This window comes from Lingula anatina, chromosome 2, assembly GCF_051362555.1.
Source record: "Lingula anatina isolate TDL-2025a chromosome 2, LinAna3.0, whole genome shotgun sequence".
Classification (NCBI taxonomy): Eukaryota; Metazoa; Brachiopoda; class Lingulata; order Lingulida; family Lingulidae; genus Lingula; species Lingula anatina.
In genome coordinates this window covers 31190366-31207925 of record NC_141768.1, presented here as the reverse complement: position 1 = coordinate 31207925, position 17560 = coordinate 31190366, and the positions used below count along the sequence as shown (strand labels likewise).

The window sequence follows — 17560 nt, the reverse complement described above, 5'->3', positions numbered from 1 at the left end:
TTCCCCATTTCTTTGTACAGGTGACATTCGTCCCATATACTAACCCCAATACTTCAACTAACCCTAATGTGTACTAATTATCATATGGGAATCCGGGACTTCCATTTCTGTGAAAACGGGACGCAGCGTCGTTCAATTATCGATTAACTTCTTTTTATCAGGGACATCATGAATAGTTGTGGCGGACACATGTCAAAATATTTTGGGGGTTTTTGTGTTGTTATTTATGTTTTGTTAGTCCTGCAACATATATTTCGTGTATTATGAAAAGAAGAATTTCATCCTTGGGGGGGGGGGGGGTCTGAGGGGTTGCTGTTCTGGGCCCCGTAACTCGAAAGCACCGCGTATTGCAAGAACCGGGGAGCATGCGCAGTCGCGCGCAGGTATTCACGGCCGCCGCCAGGGGGCGGGTCGCCGCTCTCATTAGTAGGGCGTTGCGAGGACGCGGGTCAGAGGTCAGAGAAAAAAAGTGTGTTGCTGCGAGTAGACGCGTTTCTAGGAGAGGAGGCCATGCCTAAGACGGGAAAATCGGACAGGGAGTGGAGGGAAAGGCTGACGGAGTTTGCCCAGGGTCGATTCCACTTCAGGACGGGTCAGAAGCCTCCAAGAGGAAGCAAATGGGCGGGAGAAATAAAGAAGATCGAAGAGTGCCCTCTTCAGAAAGCAGGCGGAAGTCAGAGTTTGTTCGGTGGACAGCTGATCTGTCGTTGCGGCTATCATAAGGTAAAACTTTTTTCTTAACTGTTAATGTCACGAATCGCAATTATAGACGGTGAAGACGGTAAAAACGTTCGTTGCTTAGGTATTGAACCAAATTTTAGATCGTGGCACTTTTGCTGAAGCCCCCCCCCCCTCCCGTTCATCAATGTCTCCGCTACTCAAAGAAATTAGTTTGGCAATTAAGTTACTTATTTAACTATTTTATATAATAAATTTGTTTAAAAGTCCTCTGTTTCATGGTGTTATCTATAATTTATGAGGTAAACGATGGGGTGAAATGTTACAGTAATCTCATTGCACAAGAGCTTTAAGGATTAATGAAAAGGACGAAAACAATTAGAAAATTACTAAATTAAAGAATTTATTTATTTGAATAGCAGAGACATTGATCCCTGGCACCACATAAATTAATTTTGATCAACATTAGAAATAGGAGTTTTAGGGCGAGGGGGTGCAAAAATAACAGGGCCCCACATATAAGGCTGCAACTTCATACTTTTTATCACCTTTAAAAGTAAAATCTAATTATGGTATTTCAAGTTAGGTCTTAAGATAGAACCCATGTTGATAATCTGAAGAATCAAAATTAAAATGTATGTAATATGACGTTCAAAACTTTATAGTTTACTAAAAAAAAACTACATTCATTCAAATATCCATTATAAATTGTTCAGTAAACTTTCCTTTTAAAGAAAAGTACTTAGAAACATAAATCTCAAATTTTAAAACAACCAAAAAATTTTAAAAAATGACTACATTTCATTCTCACATTATATGTCCCTAAAAGACTTAAACTCCTTCTTAATATTATCAATTACAGTTAATTCTGTTGAGCAGATTTCAATCTAGTAGCATATTCCATTCAGTTAGACCAGCTAACTTCAAAGAGATGTCCTCATACAGTACATTTGTTCCAATAAGTAAGACTGCTTTATAACTTATTGTTTTTTATAAAAATGCCTTTTTAAAACACAGCTCAAAAACATTTGGCCACATAGTTTGTAATGGACACACCACATGAACAATAGGAGTTGCAATTACTGGATTCCTACAGTAGTTATTAGTAAGGAGGTGTGCAAAATAGCCAGATTATTTAAAAGATGTTCTGCTGGAGATCACTAGATATACTGGTAGTTAAGAGTCAGGGTGTTTGTTTACCTAAAGTTACACCATGTGAACAATGCCCAAATGAGTCATTATTACTGGACACTTACTGGAGTTAGACAATAGTGGGTTGGTGTGTGCCAAACAGCAAGATAATCTGAAGGATGTTCTCGGCCACTGCTAGAGATTATGCCGATAATTAGGGGATGGTGTGTTTGTTTACTTTAAAACATCTGGCTTCTTAGTGATTGAGAGTTACACCACAATAGTAACAATAACAATAGTAGTTGCAATTAAAGTGAACACATCAAAACAAGTTAGTGAATATGTGTGGTTTTAGGAGGTCCAGATGATGTTATAATTATTGGACGTGTGAAGAAGAAGACAATAAAGCTTTAAGTTTAGAACCCACTCTTTGAAACCTATTAAGGAAGTCTTAGGCTCTATTCCCATAGATTTTAGATCGATCTATCCCCGCGGGGAGTCTCACTAGATTACTTTCAGATAATCCGACTTAAATGTCCGTCCCGCCTACTACAAGCAGTAAGAGGGTAATTAACTTTTGTGTCCGCCCGGCTGACAGCTATTTAGCGTGAACCCCCAGGGAGTTAGGTCGATCTAAAGTAGGTCAATCTAATCTATGGAAATGGGGTGTTAGTATTCATTCCCATTCATCTGTCTTGTCTAATTATAAACATCTTTATCATTTAAACAAAATGCTTTTACACCATCTTCATTTGAAGAGGGAATTATGAGAAATGACCAAATTAAAACCCTTGTCATTCATAATTACTGATTATAAATTCTTTATTGGGAACTTAATTGTAAAACATGTTCATAGACTACATGCATGATTGATGATAAGGACACACCTACAGAGAAAAAATGAGACTAAATATTCATTATTTTGTTACGTTTAAGTATCATGGGATATGATATTCACTTACTAGCCAAGACAACATTTTCATGTCGTATGATGTCAGCAAACATAAGCCCTACTTAACTGAGCTGGCTTTTTTTCTCTGTCTCTTTCATATTGCTCCTTGAAATAGGCTTCTCTTTAGCTCCATCTTTTTATGTACAGACACAGATGTGTCTGTACATATAGCCGTCACCTGCGTCTGTTGTTGCCGTTGCCGTTGGCGTGCACTTTTACCGATAACACCATAAGTGGACAATGGTTTTACCTTTTGGCTTGAAACTTACAGAATATTCATAATACGCAGGTCAAGTTCGAAAATCAGCATGATTGGGTCATTTTTAGGGAATTTATGCTGTTTTTTCACTTTTTTCAGCATATATACAGCACCGATAACACGATAAGTGGAAAACCATTTTACCTTTTGGATTGAAACTGACAGAACTGATGAATATTCATAATATGCAGGTCAAGTTCAAAAATCAGCATGATGGGGTCATTTTTAGGGAATTTATGCTGTTTTTTCACTTTTTTCAGCATATATGCAACCCCGATAACATGATAAGTGGAAAACCATTTTACTTTTTGGCTTGAAACTTACAGAACTGATGAATATTCATAATATGCAGGTGAAGTTCGAAAATCAGCATGCTTGGGTTATTTTAAGGGAATTTATGCTGTTTTTTTCACTTTTTTCAGCATATATGCAACACTGATAACACAATATAAGAAAAACAGATAGGCCAATTGTGATTATACTCACAGGAGTAGTCAAACTAACTAAAACGCAGGTTGAGTTCGAAAATCAGCATAATCGGGCCTTTATTTTAGAAGTTATGCTGTTTTTTCACATTTCCTCAGATTCAATTCTTAGGCATGTTAACAGTCTCATTATTTAAATAATAAGATAAGTAAAAGTGTTTGTTTGATATTTCCTGCATCTTTACAACATTGTTAATTGATTATGTAAAAATGATGGTTAACTTTTTATCGTGTATTGTGTAATAAAGTGTCAAAAATGGAAATAAACTCATATCATTGCAGTTTGTCAGATTCAATCATCCACTATGTTCAGAATTTCAGAATGGAGGAAATTGGACATTTAACACTGTTCTATTGATATTTTTCCCATCTCAGCAATTTTCTTAGTTGGTCATATAAAAATGGCAACAAACTGTTTATTTTGTTTTATGTTAAAAAAAGTGTTAAAAATGGAAATAAACCCATTTCAGAACAGTGCTGTCTTGTTTACATTTTGGCATTTTTAAGATGTGACTTTGAAGTTCCATGAGCCTGCAGACCTTTGCTAGTCACATTTTCTGAATATCCATTATACTAATATTTTATGATTAAAAATTGATGGTCATAATGCTGTTAAACATTATGTAATATTGCATCAAAATTTGAAGAAACCCCTATTTTGGACACTGCTCCCATGATGACCATTTAAGAAAAACCATGTCACTTACTGTTTTCAAACTTACAGGAAAGAAACATAGGGCTGAAATACAGCTTCAGTAGGCAATGCAGTCTGTTTGGTAATTTATTCTGGCAGTTAAACAGTTTTTGGTGAAAATTTAATTTTTCACATATTGGCATTTTCAAGGTGTGACTTTGAAGTTCCATGAGCCTGCAGACCTTTGCTAGTCACATTTTCTGAATGTTCATGTTACTAATATTCTATTATTAAAAATTGATGGTCATTATGCTGTTAAACATTATGTAATATTGCATCAAAATTTGAAGAAACACCTATTTTGGGCACTGCTCTCATGATGACCATTTAAGAAAAACCATGTCACTTACTGTTTTCAAACTTACAGGAAAGAAACATGGGGCTGAAATACAGCTTCAGAAGGCAATGCAGTCTGTTTGGTAATTTTTTCTGGCAGTTAAACAGTTTTTGGTGAAAATTTAATTTTTCACATATTGGCATTTTCAAGGTGTGACTTTAAAGTTCCATGATCCTGAAGAACTTTGCTTGTCACGTTTTCTGAATGTCCATGTTACTTATATTCTATTATTAAAAATTGATGGTCATTATGCTGTTAAGCATTATGTAATGTTGCATCAAAATAGAAGAAAACACAATTTTTGGTGCTGCTGCCATGATGACCATTATGGGAAAACTGTGTTATGACTGTCAAACCTTTAAAAAAACAAACACAGGACTAAAATGCAGAATGAGTTGGAAAAGCAGTCTAATTGGTTTCTTTTTCTGGAAGTTATACATTTGAGTAAAATATTCATTATCTTTTTGGCATATTCATTGTGGGACTCGGAGCTCCCATGGACATGAAGCCGAATGGTAATCAAATTTTCTACATGTCCATGCTATTTATTGTCAATATTAAATCAAAAATTGGTGATAATTATTGTATAATTTATTATGTAATGTTACATCAAAATTGACAACAATATTTTTGCATTGCTACTGCAAACATTAGTGTTACTTATTATTATTTTTAACTTACAAGTATGATTTTAGGATTGGCATGCAGTTCAAATTAGAAAGCCAGGTCAATTGGGTTATCATTTATTATTGAATTTATGCAATTTTGTGTGAAATTTTCATTTTTCTCATTCTGTCACTTTTTAAGTATAAACTTGCACTCTGATGGGCCTGAAGCATTATGCTTTTACTTCCGTCGTTGTTACCTGTTGTGCATAATTAAAATTTGATGTTGACTGTGCAGTAAAACGTAATGTATTATTGCATCAGAATTGGTAGTCTCCTATTTTGTGCATTATTGTTTTGTGCTTTTCTTAAGATGTGACTTATGGGCCTGAAAGACCTTTGAGAGGGTCAGTCTGTTAATATCCCTTGGGTATCACTTAGCTAATTTCTGAGTTATAAAGCCATTTGCCTAATTGATAGGCCATTAAAGGAGATTACATAAAGCACACTTGTTGATATTTCCTTGTAAACTCCCAAAAGTTAAGCTCTCTGCTAGATTAATAATAAGGAAGCAGTGATAATTATGCAGGTTATTATATATACACATACTGGACAAAAGAAGTGTCCCCTACTGAGCCAATACTATGGGGGAGATAAATGACTGTGGAATGATATGCTCCTGGTATCATTTTATTAACATCAAATTTCACAAAAAAATCACAAAATGAGAACAAAATATACATTCTACCAAAATATGTAGTTTCAAGTCCAAAATTAGTACTTAGTGGCATAGCCACGTGACCTAATAATAGGTGCCAGTCTACGAAGCAAGGATTCATTTAATTGTCTGATGCGTTCAGGGCTTATGCTGGCCCAAGCATGAAACACTGAATATAACAGAGTTTCTCTGCTGGTTAGACGGGCATTTGTAAAAAGTTTTGACATATCATTCCACACATTTTCTATTATGTTTATATCCGGACTCTGGGCAGGCCACATCACCCTGCGAATGTCCTGTTGGTCAAACCAATCATCAACTGCTCTGGGCCTGTGACAAGGAGCATTGTCATCCTGGTGAACAGATGGATAATTCCTTTCACCAAACATGTTAGTAATAGATGGTAGCAAGCCTGACTCCAAAACATCGATATATTTCTAGTTATTCATGTTTCCATTAACCACTATCAATTCGCCCAAGCCATGGATGCTGATGCAGCCCCACACCATGATGAATATGCTGCTCTGGGTTCGAAAATTCAGTGCATGTGGTTCAAATGCTTTACCAGCAGTTTGCCAGCATAGTACCCGTCTGTCATCAGAGATCAGACCAAAGCGACACTCATCAGAAAAAATATATAGGACCAATTGTCATGAACTGTCCAGTTCCAGATCCTGTTGACCCTAGTTTACTCTACGTTGCCTGTTTTTTAACGATATAAGAGGTTTCAGTCTTGCTACCCTGCTGTACACTCTCTGAGCATGTAACCGACGCCTAGCAATTTTCACAGACATATTCTTATGTGTGAAATTGTTCCACTGTGTTGTCAACTGACAAGCAGTGTCGAACTTTGACAACCTGGACATCAAAATCAGTCGTCGGCCTTCACGGCCAGTATTTTTTCTTGGACGACCCATCAGAGGCAATTTGTCTCTTGATCCAGTGTTTCTATACCGAGACCAGACCCTCTGCATGGTTCCGACTGAACAATTCAATTGTATCCATATTCTGACATTGCTTATATTCCGCCTCTTCAGGTTAATAACTTGCACCTATAACCGTTATATAATTACCTGTATCTTGCCATACTGGAGGAAGACAGGAATAACATTTGCTGTACATGTACAAGACCAACAATACAATTCCATGGTATAGCGGTTTTATACTCATTAGTCACATTATAAGTAGACCAGGCATTATAAGTACCCAAGATCTGCCTACTTTCATTACTCTGAGTTAGGGGGTGACACTTCTTTTGTCCAGTGTGTGTATATATATATATATAACCTGCATAATTATTATATATATTAACCTGCATCAATTGATAATATATATAATCAAAGATTAAAAGTTTGAATAGCAGCTTCATTGAAATTATATTTACCTCAGGCTCTGCCAAGGAGGTTATATTTTCACCCCTGTTTGTCTGTCATGAACATAACTCAAAAAGTTATGGACCAATTTTGCTGAAATTTTCAGGAACTGTCAGAATTGGGCCAAAGAGGACAATGATTAGTTTTTAGTGGTGGTCTGGCTCAATAATCAATCAATAATCAATAATAATCAACAATTGCTGCCTTGGCAGAGGTCTGCACTCTCTGTGGTTTTCTAGTTTTGTTATGTTTTCCTTTACAATTTTTTCTCAAACACTTGCATTTGTGACTTTTATCTCTCATCATAGGCTCTGCACATTTTCTGTATTTCCACATATAAGCAATTGTATTGTTTTTTATGTCTTTAAACATTATATAATATTATTTTTCAAATATTGAGACTTTCATCATGTGACTTTGGTCTCTCATGGTCCTGAAACTGTAATCTTATTGAAGGGGTGGATTGAGACCATCTTCTGGGTCTTCCGGAAGACAAGTTATTAAGTTTATATTGACTGCTATCTATTTTTTTTCTGTTGGAAGACCATCAAAATGGAGGATGGATCAACATAGATACTTTGGAAAACTGTCAGAAAATATCTCTGGATCTGCTCCTGTTATTGACCATGTTACCTGTTGTGCATGATTAAAATTCAGTGTTGACTGACAGTGCTATTATAAGCATTATTTATTATTGCATCAAAATTGACAAAATGACCTTTTTTTTTGCATCTTTATTTTCTGTTTTTTGTCTGTACATTTGACAGCTTTGCTGCCTTGTTTACCAAATATCTTTAAATTCTCTAAGTCACTTTGTGTTTTCTATAAATGAGTCTGACAGCATTCAATTTACCTGGCCCTCAATTTACCCCCACTTCTAAATATATTAAGGTTAATCTGGGCATATATCTTGAAAAAAATGGTTAACAGTTAATTTTTTTAATTGAAATGAACTTTCGTTCAATAAATAACAGCAAGTATGAAGTGCTGAATTTTAATATCTGTCATGTCCTCTCATAAACATTTCTAATTGTCCTATGATTCTGTCATGGGTTAGAAAAAGAAAAAGAAAAAAAAAAAAAAAAAAAAAAAAAAATATATATATATATATATATATATATATATATATATATATATATATATATATATATATATATATATATATATTGTTTTTTTCTTTTGGTGCTTGTTGTTTCTGTAAAAAAAATTAAAGAATAAGGTCCAGAATGAATTTGGGAGGATATATTGACATATTTTTTTTTATTAAATATTTAAATCAATTACAATTTGCTGTTTGATAGGAACATCTTGTACTATAAAACAATCAGTGCTTTACTAAAATATATTAATTATCAAGAATTAATTTTTTTTACAATTGTGTGAATAAAACAATGAATTATAAATAGGAATTAGAATAAACATATAGGAATACTGTGCAAATTTCCTTTTTATGTCCACTTTTCACATGCTATCAGTAAAACCTAATGAAACAAGTTTTTTTTTTTTTTTTTTTTTTTTTTTTTTTACTTAACTAGTCCCAAACTGATGTGCCAAGTGCCAGTTCAGGCCAAAGAGATGTGCCAAGTTCCAGTAGAGTAAGCTCACCTGCTGCTCAGGTAAAATAGAATGAGTTATATTTTATAATATTAGTTTATTAGCAGAATAATTAGAATTTTGGTGCTTCGACAAATAAATCATTGATATTCTAGTATAAGGAATTTGAGATAAGTTCTTGTAGTACTGCTATGAAATTTTACTTTAAAATTGCATTTTAATATAATTTAATCATTAATTTTTCAGTCTGGAAGAGATGTCCCAAGAGTAAGTTCAGGAGTCTCTCCTATTGCTCAGGTAAATGAAATAATTTTAATTAACTGTGGGTTAATTAACAATGAAAATTAGTTGCTCAGTACTACTTATAGAAAGTTGAAAAATATAAAAATAGCATTTAATAGGCCAAAATATTGGACAGTATGGTCTTGTTACATTCTTTAGTTTCATAGAAAAAAAGATAGCATTCTTGCATATGCCAAGGATTAAATAATGTTGTTTTTTCCTTCACTCTGGTAGAGATGATCCAAGTGTCAGTTCAGGCCAGAGAGATGTTCCAAGTGTCAGTTCAGGCCAGAGAGATGTTCCAAGTGTCAGTTCAGGCCAGAGAGAAGTTCCAAGTGTCAGTCTAGGCCGAAGAGATGTTCCAAGTGTCAGTTTAGGCCAGAGAGATGTTCCAAGTTCCAGTTCAGGCTGCAGAGATGTTCCAGGTCTCAGTTTAAGTCACATAGATGCCCCGAGTGTCAGTTCAGAAAGGTCTTATGTTGCTCATGTAAAATAGAGTTGTTTATTGGCAAAATAATTTGATGCACAAGGCATGCTACTTATAGGGAGAGGAGAAAGTACAAAGTGTTTTATAAGATATTCTTGTCACATTGGTCTTTAGTTTAAGTTAAAAGCATTGAATACTTTTTTTCTTCAGTCTGGTCGAGACGTCCCAGGTGTCACTCCAGGAAGCTCTCCAGTTGCACAAGTAAGTTGGCTCAAGTGTAAATGAGTTCTTATTTAAAGGTAATTATATGGTTAACATTAAGTAGATGATTTAAGAATGATTACACCTACTACAGACATGGGAAGAATGTTTGAACAAATAAAAGTCCAAAGGAATGGCATTACAGGAAATCTGCAAGTCCTCTGAATTTTGTGAATGATGGTGTCTTATTTCCATTATATGTTTCAAATGCTATTTTTCACTTAAACCTTGCATTATCAAAAATAATGTATGTCTGTTTCAATAATATTTGTTATGTGATAGGCAGTTTCCTTGCGTGTGCCCTTCAGTGAAATATCAGTTCTCTGCTGTTTTTTTTTTTTTTTCACACAAATTGCAAGCTGAAAAATTATAAGTAATAAATAAAAATTTGATTGAGGAATGGTGCTCATCATGCTTTTTTGCTTTACTTTGTTTGAAAGGCTGTACAGTTAGCACTAAAATATGGGAAACCTTTATCTCCAAGATTTGGTGGACGTAGAAGTGGAGCTGCCATACCGAATATCCCATCAAGAAGAAAATTATTACAGGTAAGATGAATGACGATTATTTTCTACATAGATGGTTTGTTTGATATTTGATTTATAACCTTGTTTCTGTCTTCATATTAAATAAATTAGATTTTCAGATGTAACTACATGTATTATTCCTTTAGAAACTTCTAATACATTGAAAAGCAAACAACAACTTTCAACTATTTTACTGTCAACTTATTTTTTGCAGATTCCAGAAGAAACAGCATTACAGGAGCAGCCTACAGTGGTAGAGGAACAGGTAATGCAATTGAGTGCTTGACTTTCTAGAACTTGTGCTATTTAGTGTCTGTTAAGTGTTTTATTATCTCTGTTAATGCAATAATCCCTCTGCCTCAAAAAATTATGGCAGTTTTATGGACCATGAGAACCATAAATATTATTTTGGTATACTGATAAAATAAAATGACTTTATAAAGTGATACTGTCTTATCACAGATACATATGATGTTCTTTAAACACTATATTTATTATTTGTATTTTAAATATTATAATTAATAAGAAATACCAATATCATGTACACTGAGAGGAATTAAGAACAGAAAATCATTTATCATTGTCTATGACAAAATATTGTATGATCTTGTCAGATGTCTACGTACTTCTGTTCTTTTGTTTAATGTTAAAGCATAAAATATGTTTTTTACTTCAGTCTGGTAGAGATGTCCCAGGTGTCACTTCTAGCCGAGATGTCCCCCATGTCAGTTCACAGCCCAGAGATGTCCCAGGTGTCACTTCTAGCCGAGATGTCCCCCATGTCAGTTCACAGCCCAGAGATGTCCCAGGTGTCACTTCTAGCAGAGATGTCCCCCATGTCAGTTCACAGCCCAGAGACGTCCCAGGTGTCACCTCTAGCCGAGATGTCCCCCATGTCAGTTCACAGCCCAGAGATGTCCCAGGTGTCACTTCTAGCCGAGATGTCCCCCATGTCAGCTCACAGCCCAGAGATGTCCCAGGTGTCAGTTCTGGTCGAGACGTCCCACATGTCAGCTCACAGCCTAGAGATGTCCCAGGTGTCAGTTCAGGAGTCTCTCGTGTTGCACAGGTAAATTGAATTAAAATTAACTAAGTTTATCAACAATTAAGACGAAGATGATTTAGAAGCACAGTGCTATTTTTTATAGGAGTTTACCTGATTTTCTAGGATAAGGTGTTGTAAGATATATTCTTGTAGCATTGCTCTTTCATTTTAGTTTGAAATTCTTTTTTCTATAGATTATAAGTTTTTTCCTTCAATCTGGTCGAGATGCCCCAGATGTCAGCTCAGGAAGCTCTTGCATTTCTGAGGTAAATGGAAATAACTAGTTAAAAATCAGCCAAGTGGTTTGAAGGTTGAATAGCATAGTCTTCTTTAGAATCATTCCTCATCCCTGCTTTTGTAGTTGAAGAATTGTGACATATCAGGTTAGCATTGCTCAAAGCAGTTTACTTTGAAAATATTCTTGAAAATCAGCATAGTTTTAAGAGTTACAGAACAGGAGTAAACATTGTAAACTTTGCATTAAAAAATCACACCGAAGTGAATTTTTATTTTAGCTTGTGAAAAAGCTTGCATCCATTCCCATGTGGCACTAGCCTTATTGTAAATCAAATTGTATTTTTAATTTTCTTTTTTTTTTTTTTTTAGGATCTGTCCAGAGAAATCCCCCCTTCAGCAGAACCTCCCCTAAGACCCACAATTGAACTTGAAAGAGTATGTACTTATTCTATAAGAGAAAAGTTAAAGCATTTTTTAACCATAGGAAACATGTGTAGTGTATTTTTCTGGAGTTTTCATCTTATTATTAAGTAACATTAATCAAATTTAAAAGAATTAACTTGGTAACAATGGTTATACAATATAATATACTCTGAATGCAATTTTCCAAGTTTTGTTAATTTTTTCTTAAGACTGCACATTACTTTTGCTTTCTCTCAAAATGTATGAAGATATTTTACATCAACAGGCTCAGACAACAAGCAAGGAGCACTTTCTTCCCAAGTACTGGAAAAACGTTATGGCTGCCAGAGATATGGGGTGGATATCTGACAGGTTGTACACGTCCACGGGTGTGATCAGAATTGATCAACTAGACTGTTGGCAGCACCCACCACAGCCTCCTCTTCTGTCACCCCGAAATTACGGTGCACCTAATCCAGACTCATACTTTTTTGCAAAAGATGTTTGTTTGGTCACTGGGGCGAATGTTCCAGATCCCACTTAAGTGCAACCGCTGCGGCAGTAGGCTCACCAGAAAGGGCATTTACAACAGGCTGCGAGAAGTGGTAGATGTGGATTGTAAATATTATTTGATGACTGAGTATTTTGAATGTGTACAGTGTATCCCCCAAATGACCACCATGGGGTGGTCAGATGTTATCCTGAGCCAGTTGGATGAAGGGCACCGATTGATTTTTCCAGCTATTTTGACCCAGAAGCTGGCCATTGACAAAAAGGTTGTCAAACTTCTGAGATCACGGACTCTGGGAAACAGTTCTAATCAACTACAGAACACCCTTCAAGAGCTCCACTCTGAAGAATGGATGAGGAAGGCCATCATGTACCTTAGTGACTGCAAGCAGCACATTAGTTTGGCCACAACAGGGATCTTGCAGTATGCTAGGCCAGCTGCTTATGGTCCTCTTCCACCACCCCCTCAGATGCATGATGCCCACTGGCTAGTGACCTGTTTGAGGAATGATGCCCTTGACAGGATTGAGTATGTAAAGGGGCAGCTGACATCAGTGTTTGGGCGTGTGCTCAAAGTGGTCTAGTCTCTTGGTAAGAATAGATAAATACAACTTTTTTTGTTAACAGTTACCCAACTAATTGTATTTGCGAAAATAATCGTATCAAACTGTCTCTTGGTATATGAAAGCTACACTAAAGAAAAATTGTGTTTTCCACCAAATAGATATTGAAATAATATTATTGAAATAATATCAAAATGCTTTAGGTCCCTGATGTTTATTTTTTCAATCCTCCAGTTTCCCATCCTGGAGGAAGAACAGGAAAGCCGGTCTAGTCTCTTGGTAAGAATAGATAAATACAACTTCTTTTGTTAACAGTTACCCAACTAATTGTATTTGTGAAAATAATCTTATCAAGCTGTCTTGGTATGTGAAAGCTACACTGAAAAATGGTGTTTTCCACTAAATAGATATTGAAATAATATTATTGAAATAATATCAAGATGCTTTAGGTCCACAAATGGTTTTTTTTTAATCCTTCAGTTTCCCATCCCGGAGGAAGAACAGGAAAGCCGGTCTAGTCTCTTGGTAAGAATAGATAAATACAACTTCTTTTGTTAACAGTTACCTTACTAATTGTTTTTGTGAAAATAATCTTATCAAACTGTCTTGGTATATGAAAGCTACACTGAAAAATGGTGTTTTCCACTAAATAGATATTGAAATAATATTATTGAAATAATATCAAGATGCTTTAGGTCCACAAATGTTTTTTTTTAATCCTACAGTTTCCCATCCCGGAGGAAGAACAGGAAAGCCGGTCTAGTCTCCCAGAGGAAGAACAGGAAAGCTGGTCTAGTCTCTTGGTAAGAATAGATAATATAACTGTTTTGCTTTGCCTACAGTTTGAAACAGTTGTTAGGTTATACAAATGAAATTAAATGAAATATTTTAATAATAATTCACTTCATGACACACAAAATTTTGGTAAAGCATCAGCAGCTGACATATTGAACTGATGACATCTAAGTGTTTTTAGACAGGCATACATGAATGCAAGTTGCCTTTTGTTATGGAGTTAGCCTTAGCTTGTTACTAAACAGGCAGTCTTAACAAAATGATTCCTTATCGCTTTTGATGATGATGTATAATGATTTATTTTTTCTTTTGATAAAAGTCAAGTGTGGACTGGAGAGGGATTCCAGGTTGGGACAAGGTGGACAGGCTGACGAATCACCTTCTCAACTTCACAGAGATGTCTCTCACCCCTGATGATGTAATGATGTGCATCATGTTGTATGATGACCTGGATGATTATGATAAACAAAGGACTCCTCGGCCATACATAGAACAACAGTCTGCCCTGTCTGGAAGATTCAAAAAGGGGAAGTCCAAATCCACTGTGTCTCCAGATGTGGAGAGAACAAGAAGGTAAACTTTCATAACTTTTTGGAAAATAATCTATAGCAACCACAATAACAAGGTCTTAGTATAGAACTCATAGAATTGTAAAAAAAAAATGTTTCCAGCCTGTTGGATGAAGAATAATCATGGCCATCTTCAAAATGTGATGGACAAGTTTTATTACATTTCAGAAGTTTTCTGGGTGCAGGGGTACCTGCGGCTTCTCCTGCCATCAACAGAATTGTCGAGGGACTTTGTATAAAACTATGTGCCAAGTTTAGAAAACCTAGGAAGAGAGGGCATGTTACTGGATGGAATAAGGTCGTAGACACCTACACCTTAATCAGCCAGGCAGTCCTGGGCAATGGTCACCTAATGGAGCGCACCAATTTAGTGCTGCCGCCCATCAACAATGCCACCTTACGTTCTTGGTGAGTGTTAGGTTTACCAATTTAACTTGATTTTGTCTCTTTTAGACGTGGACTTTATCTAAAGCATGAAGTGTAATAAGCTTTAAATTTGTACTTATTGTTAGGGCTGTCATATGGAAGGAAACGATATAAGGAAATGAGCTGATTATCTTGATCAAAATGATACTGAATCTATGTGCAAACTATTTATTGGATCATGTAGTTTTTCAATAAATTGGATCTATTTTGTTTTCTACATTCACACGAAAAGATATATCTGCAAGTTTTACTTATAGCAAAAATACCTATCTGTCCTATGAATTTTGTTTTTATTGGTTATGATGATACAGAAAATATAATTTTGCTGTGCTGTTTATCTGGATCAAAAGGTTTTGGGAATGACATCAAAAATTTAGAAATAAATGTTAAATATGTATGTAGGAAAACTTCTTATTACAATTCCATTGAGTACCATACAGAAATAGTGAGGTTTGCATTGATATTGAAACAAACTGAAAAAAATGGTTGCAATTGTCAATTGAACATATGACTGTTTACTGGCTTCAGGTATCACCAAAGGGAGAGACGTCAAGATGTGACACAGCTGTTACTCGGTGCCACTCTCCCTGGGGCCAAGCTCTCAACCGCACCAGATCTCCCAGAGGCACGCCCCAAGCCAGTGCAACCCTCCCTCCTGCATGGCCTGGTGGAGATGGGAGTATCTCTGGAAGAAAACAGAGCTGGCCAGGAGGTCACCTCAACCAGGGCAAAAAAAGGGAGTGCCATGCCCTTCAGTATTCAACCATCTTTTGCCGTGCCCAAGTCTACCTCCTGGTACCAAAAAATTAATGAAAAAAAAGAAAAAAAATGAAACAAAACAGTGCTTTTAAAAAATATAAATAAATAAAAATTGTTGAAAATTGTTTGTCTACTGCTGTCAGATTTAGGTTTAGTTATTTTTCTTAAAGTTGTGTTGATTAGATGCCATTTAATTTGATACTTGGATTTTTGTAACTTAGAAATAATAACAGCTCTACTGCTGTCATCTTAAGGGTTTTTTTAAGTTAATTAAATTAAAGTTCAGGTAAATTGATACTCAAATGGATTTATTCTAGGGTTTCTGTACTTTTGTCCAGGACTGCCTGGCTGATTAAGGTGTAGGTGACCTTGTTCCATCCAGTAACATCCCCCTCTTCCTAGGGTTTCTGTAATTTGCACATAGTTTTATACATATTCCTTCCAGGATTCTGTTTATGGCAGGAGAAGCGGCAGGTACCCCTGCACCCAGAAAACTTCTGAAATGTAATAAAACTTGTCCATCTTCCAGACAGGACAGACTGTTGTTCTAGGTATGGCCAAGGACTCCTTTGTTTATCATAATCATTCAACATGATGCACATCATCTCTGTGAAATTGAGAAGATGATTCGCAACTCTGCTGCTGTCATAATTAGTTTTTTAAGTTGTGTTGATTAAATGTCATGTAAATTTATACTTTTATTTAATGGGTTTTTGTAAGTTAGAAATAATAACGGCACTACTGCTGTCATGTTTAGTTTTTTTTTAAGTTATGTTGATTAAATGTCATGTAAATTGATACTTATATTGAATGGATTTTTGTAAGTAAGAAATAATAACAAATCTACTGCTGTTATGTTTAGGATTTTTTAAGTTGTGTTGATTAAATGTCATGTAAATTGATACTTATATTGAATGGGGTTTTGTAAGTTAAAAATAATAACAATATATAAATTATCCATGTCTCTGTTTTTTATATTCATGACTAGATTTATTCTTTTAATTTTATTTCTAGAAAATCCTCAGGAATGATGTCCTAAAATACAGAAAAGCAATCAGAAATAATTAAGAAAACAAATTTTATTAACATCTCTTTTTCTATGAATGCATGGTATTATCCCTATCCTCAGTCCTTAAAAATTATTAAAACCAGAATCCCTTAAAAAATTAGTAGAAATCTAGAAATATGACCTAATTTTTTTTTTAATCTTGGAAAAAATTTACAAATAATGTGTATTAAATACAGAAAAAAATCCAGAAATTTCAAAATTGAAAGGAAAAAAATGCTGCATTCTAGGATAAAAATGCATTAATCATATCTCTATTTTTTCTTTGTATTTATGTTCGTATTTGGATTTTTTATATCTAATTTTTTTAATCTCGGTAAAAATTTATAAATAATACATATTAAACAAAAAAATTGAGAAATTTCAAAAGTGAAAGAAAAAAGATTAAAAAAAGGTGCATTAATCATATCTCTATTTTTTTCTTTGTATGTATGTATTTGGATTTTTTATATAAAATTCTTTTAATCTTGATAAATATTTATAAATGATGTGTATTAAAAACAGAAAAAAATCGAAAAAAATTAGAAATTAAAAGAAAAAAAAAGAATTGCATTGCTTGGACTTGAACCAGTGTTAGTTTCTTTTCCCTTTCCCCCTCTTTCCCCCTTCTTTTCCCCCCTTTTTCCCCCTTCTTTCCCCCCCGACCGAGTACTTTATGCCCCCGCTTCTGAGCAGGTTTCTTCTTCTAAGACTTCCAGTAGTTATCTAATTCATCCCTCCATCGTTTGACCGGCCTTCCTCTTTTTCTTTGTCCATACCTTGGGGTCCATTCTGTAAGCCTGATTGTCCACCTATTGTCTAGATTGTTTAGATTCTTTGTATGACAAATGAATGATTATTCTTCAAGTTGGAATAGTCACCTGGTGCAAACATAATAAATATGATTCTCAAGTTTGCTACTAGCC

The 17560-nt window shown here is 34.9% G+C and overlaps 2 protein-coding genes across 2 annotated transcripts; both read left to right on the top strand.

The window, feature by feature from the left end:
• Positions 1–373: 373 nt before the first annotated feature.
• LOC147763582 (uncharacterized) lies at positions 374–9445 on the top strand. The gene is made up of 4 exons (XM_087005421.1): positions 374–723; positions 8768–8848; positions 9033–9083; positions 9303–9445. The coding sequence occupies exons 1-4, from the start codon at positions 511–513 to the stop codon at positions 9306–9308; spliced, it is 351 nt and encodes a 116-aa protein (XP_086861547.1). The 5' UTR covers positions 374–510; the 3' UTR covers positions 9309–9445.
• Positions 9322–14243, top strand: LOC106168074 (uncharacterized). Its single transcript, XM_087005419.1, has 12 exons — positions 9322–9493; positions 9706–9756; positions 10197–10304; positions 10498–10548; positions 10960–11352; positions 11523–11594; positions 11935–12000; positions 12254–13068; positions 13275–13319; positions 13521–13565; positions 13766–13843; positions 14155–14243. Exons 1-8 carry the CDS (start codon positions 9455–9457, stop codon positions 12509–12511), a joined length of 1038 nt encoding a protein of 345 aa, XP_086861545.1. The 5' UTR covers positions 9322–9454; the 3' UTR covers positions 12512–13068; positions 13275–13319; positions 13521–13565; positions 13766–13843; positions 14155–14243.
• The last annotated feature ends 3317 nt before the right edge of the window (positions 14244–17560 follow it).

Coding starts and splice junctions, on each gene's coding strand:
- LOC147763582 (XM_087005421.1), top strand. CDS start 511: ATGCCTAAGACGGGAAAATCGGACAGGGAGTGGAGGGAAAGGCTGACG. Junction 724..8,767: donor GTCGTTGCGGCTATCATAAG/GTAAAACTTTTT, acceptor TTACTTAACTAG/TCCCAAACTGATGTGCCAAG. Junction 8,849..9,032: donor TAAGCTCACCTGCTGCTCAG/GTAAAATAGAAT, acceptor TTAATTTTTCAG/TCTGGAAGAGATGTCCCAAG.
- LOC106168074 (XM_087005419.1), top strand. CDS start 9,455: ATGTTCCAAGTTCCAGTTCAGGCTGCAGAGATGTTCCAG. Junction 9,494..9,705: donor AGGCTGCAGAGATGTTCCAG/GTCTCAGTTTAA, acceptor TTTTTTCTTCAG/TCTGGTCGAGACGTCCCAGG. Junction 10,305..10,497: donor CAAGAAGAAAATTATTACAG/GTAAGATGAATG, acceptor TATTTTTTGCAG/ATTCCAGAAGAAACAGCATT.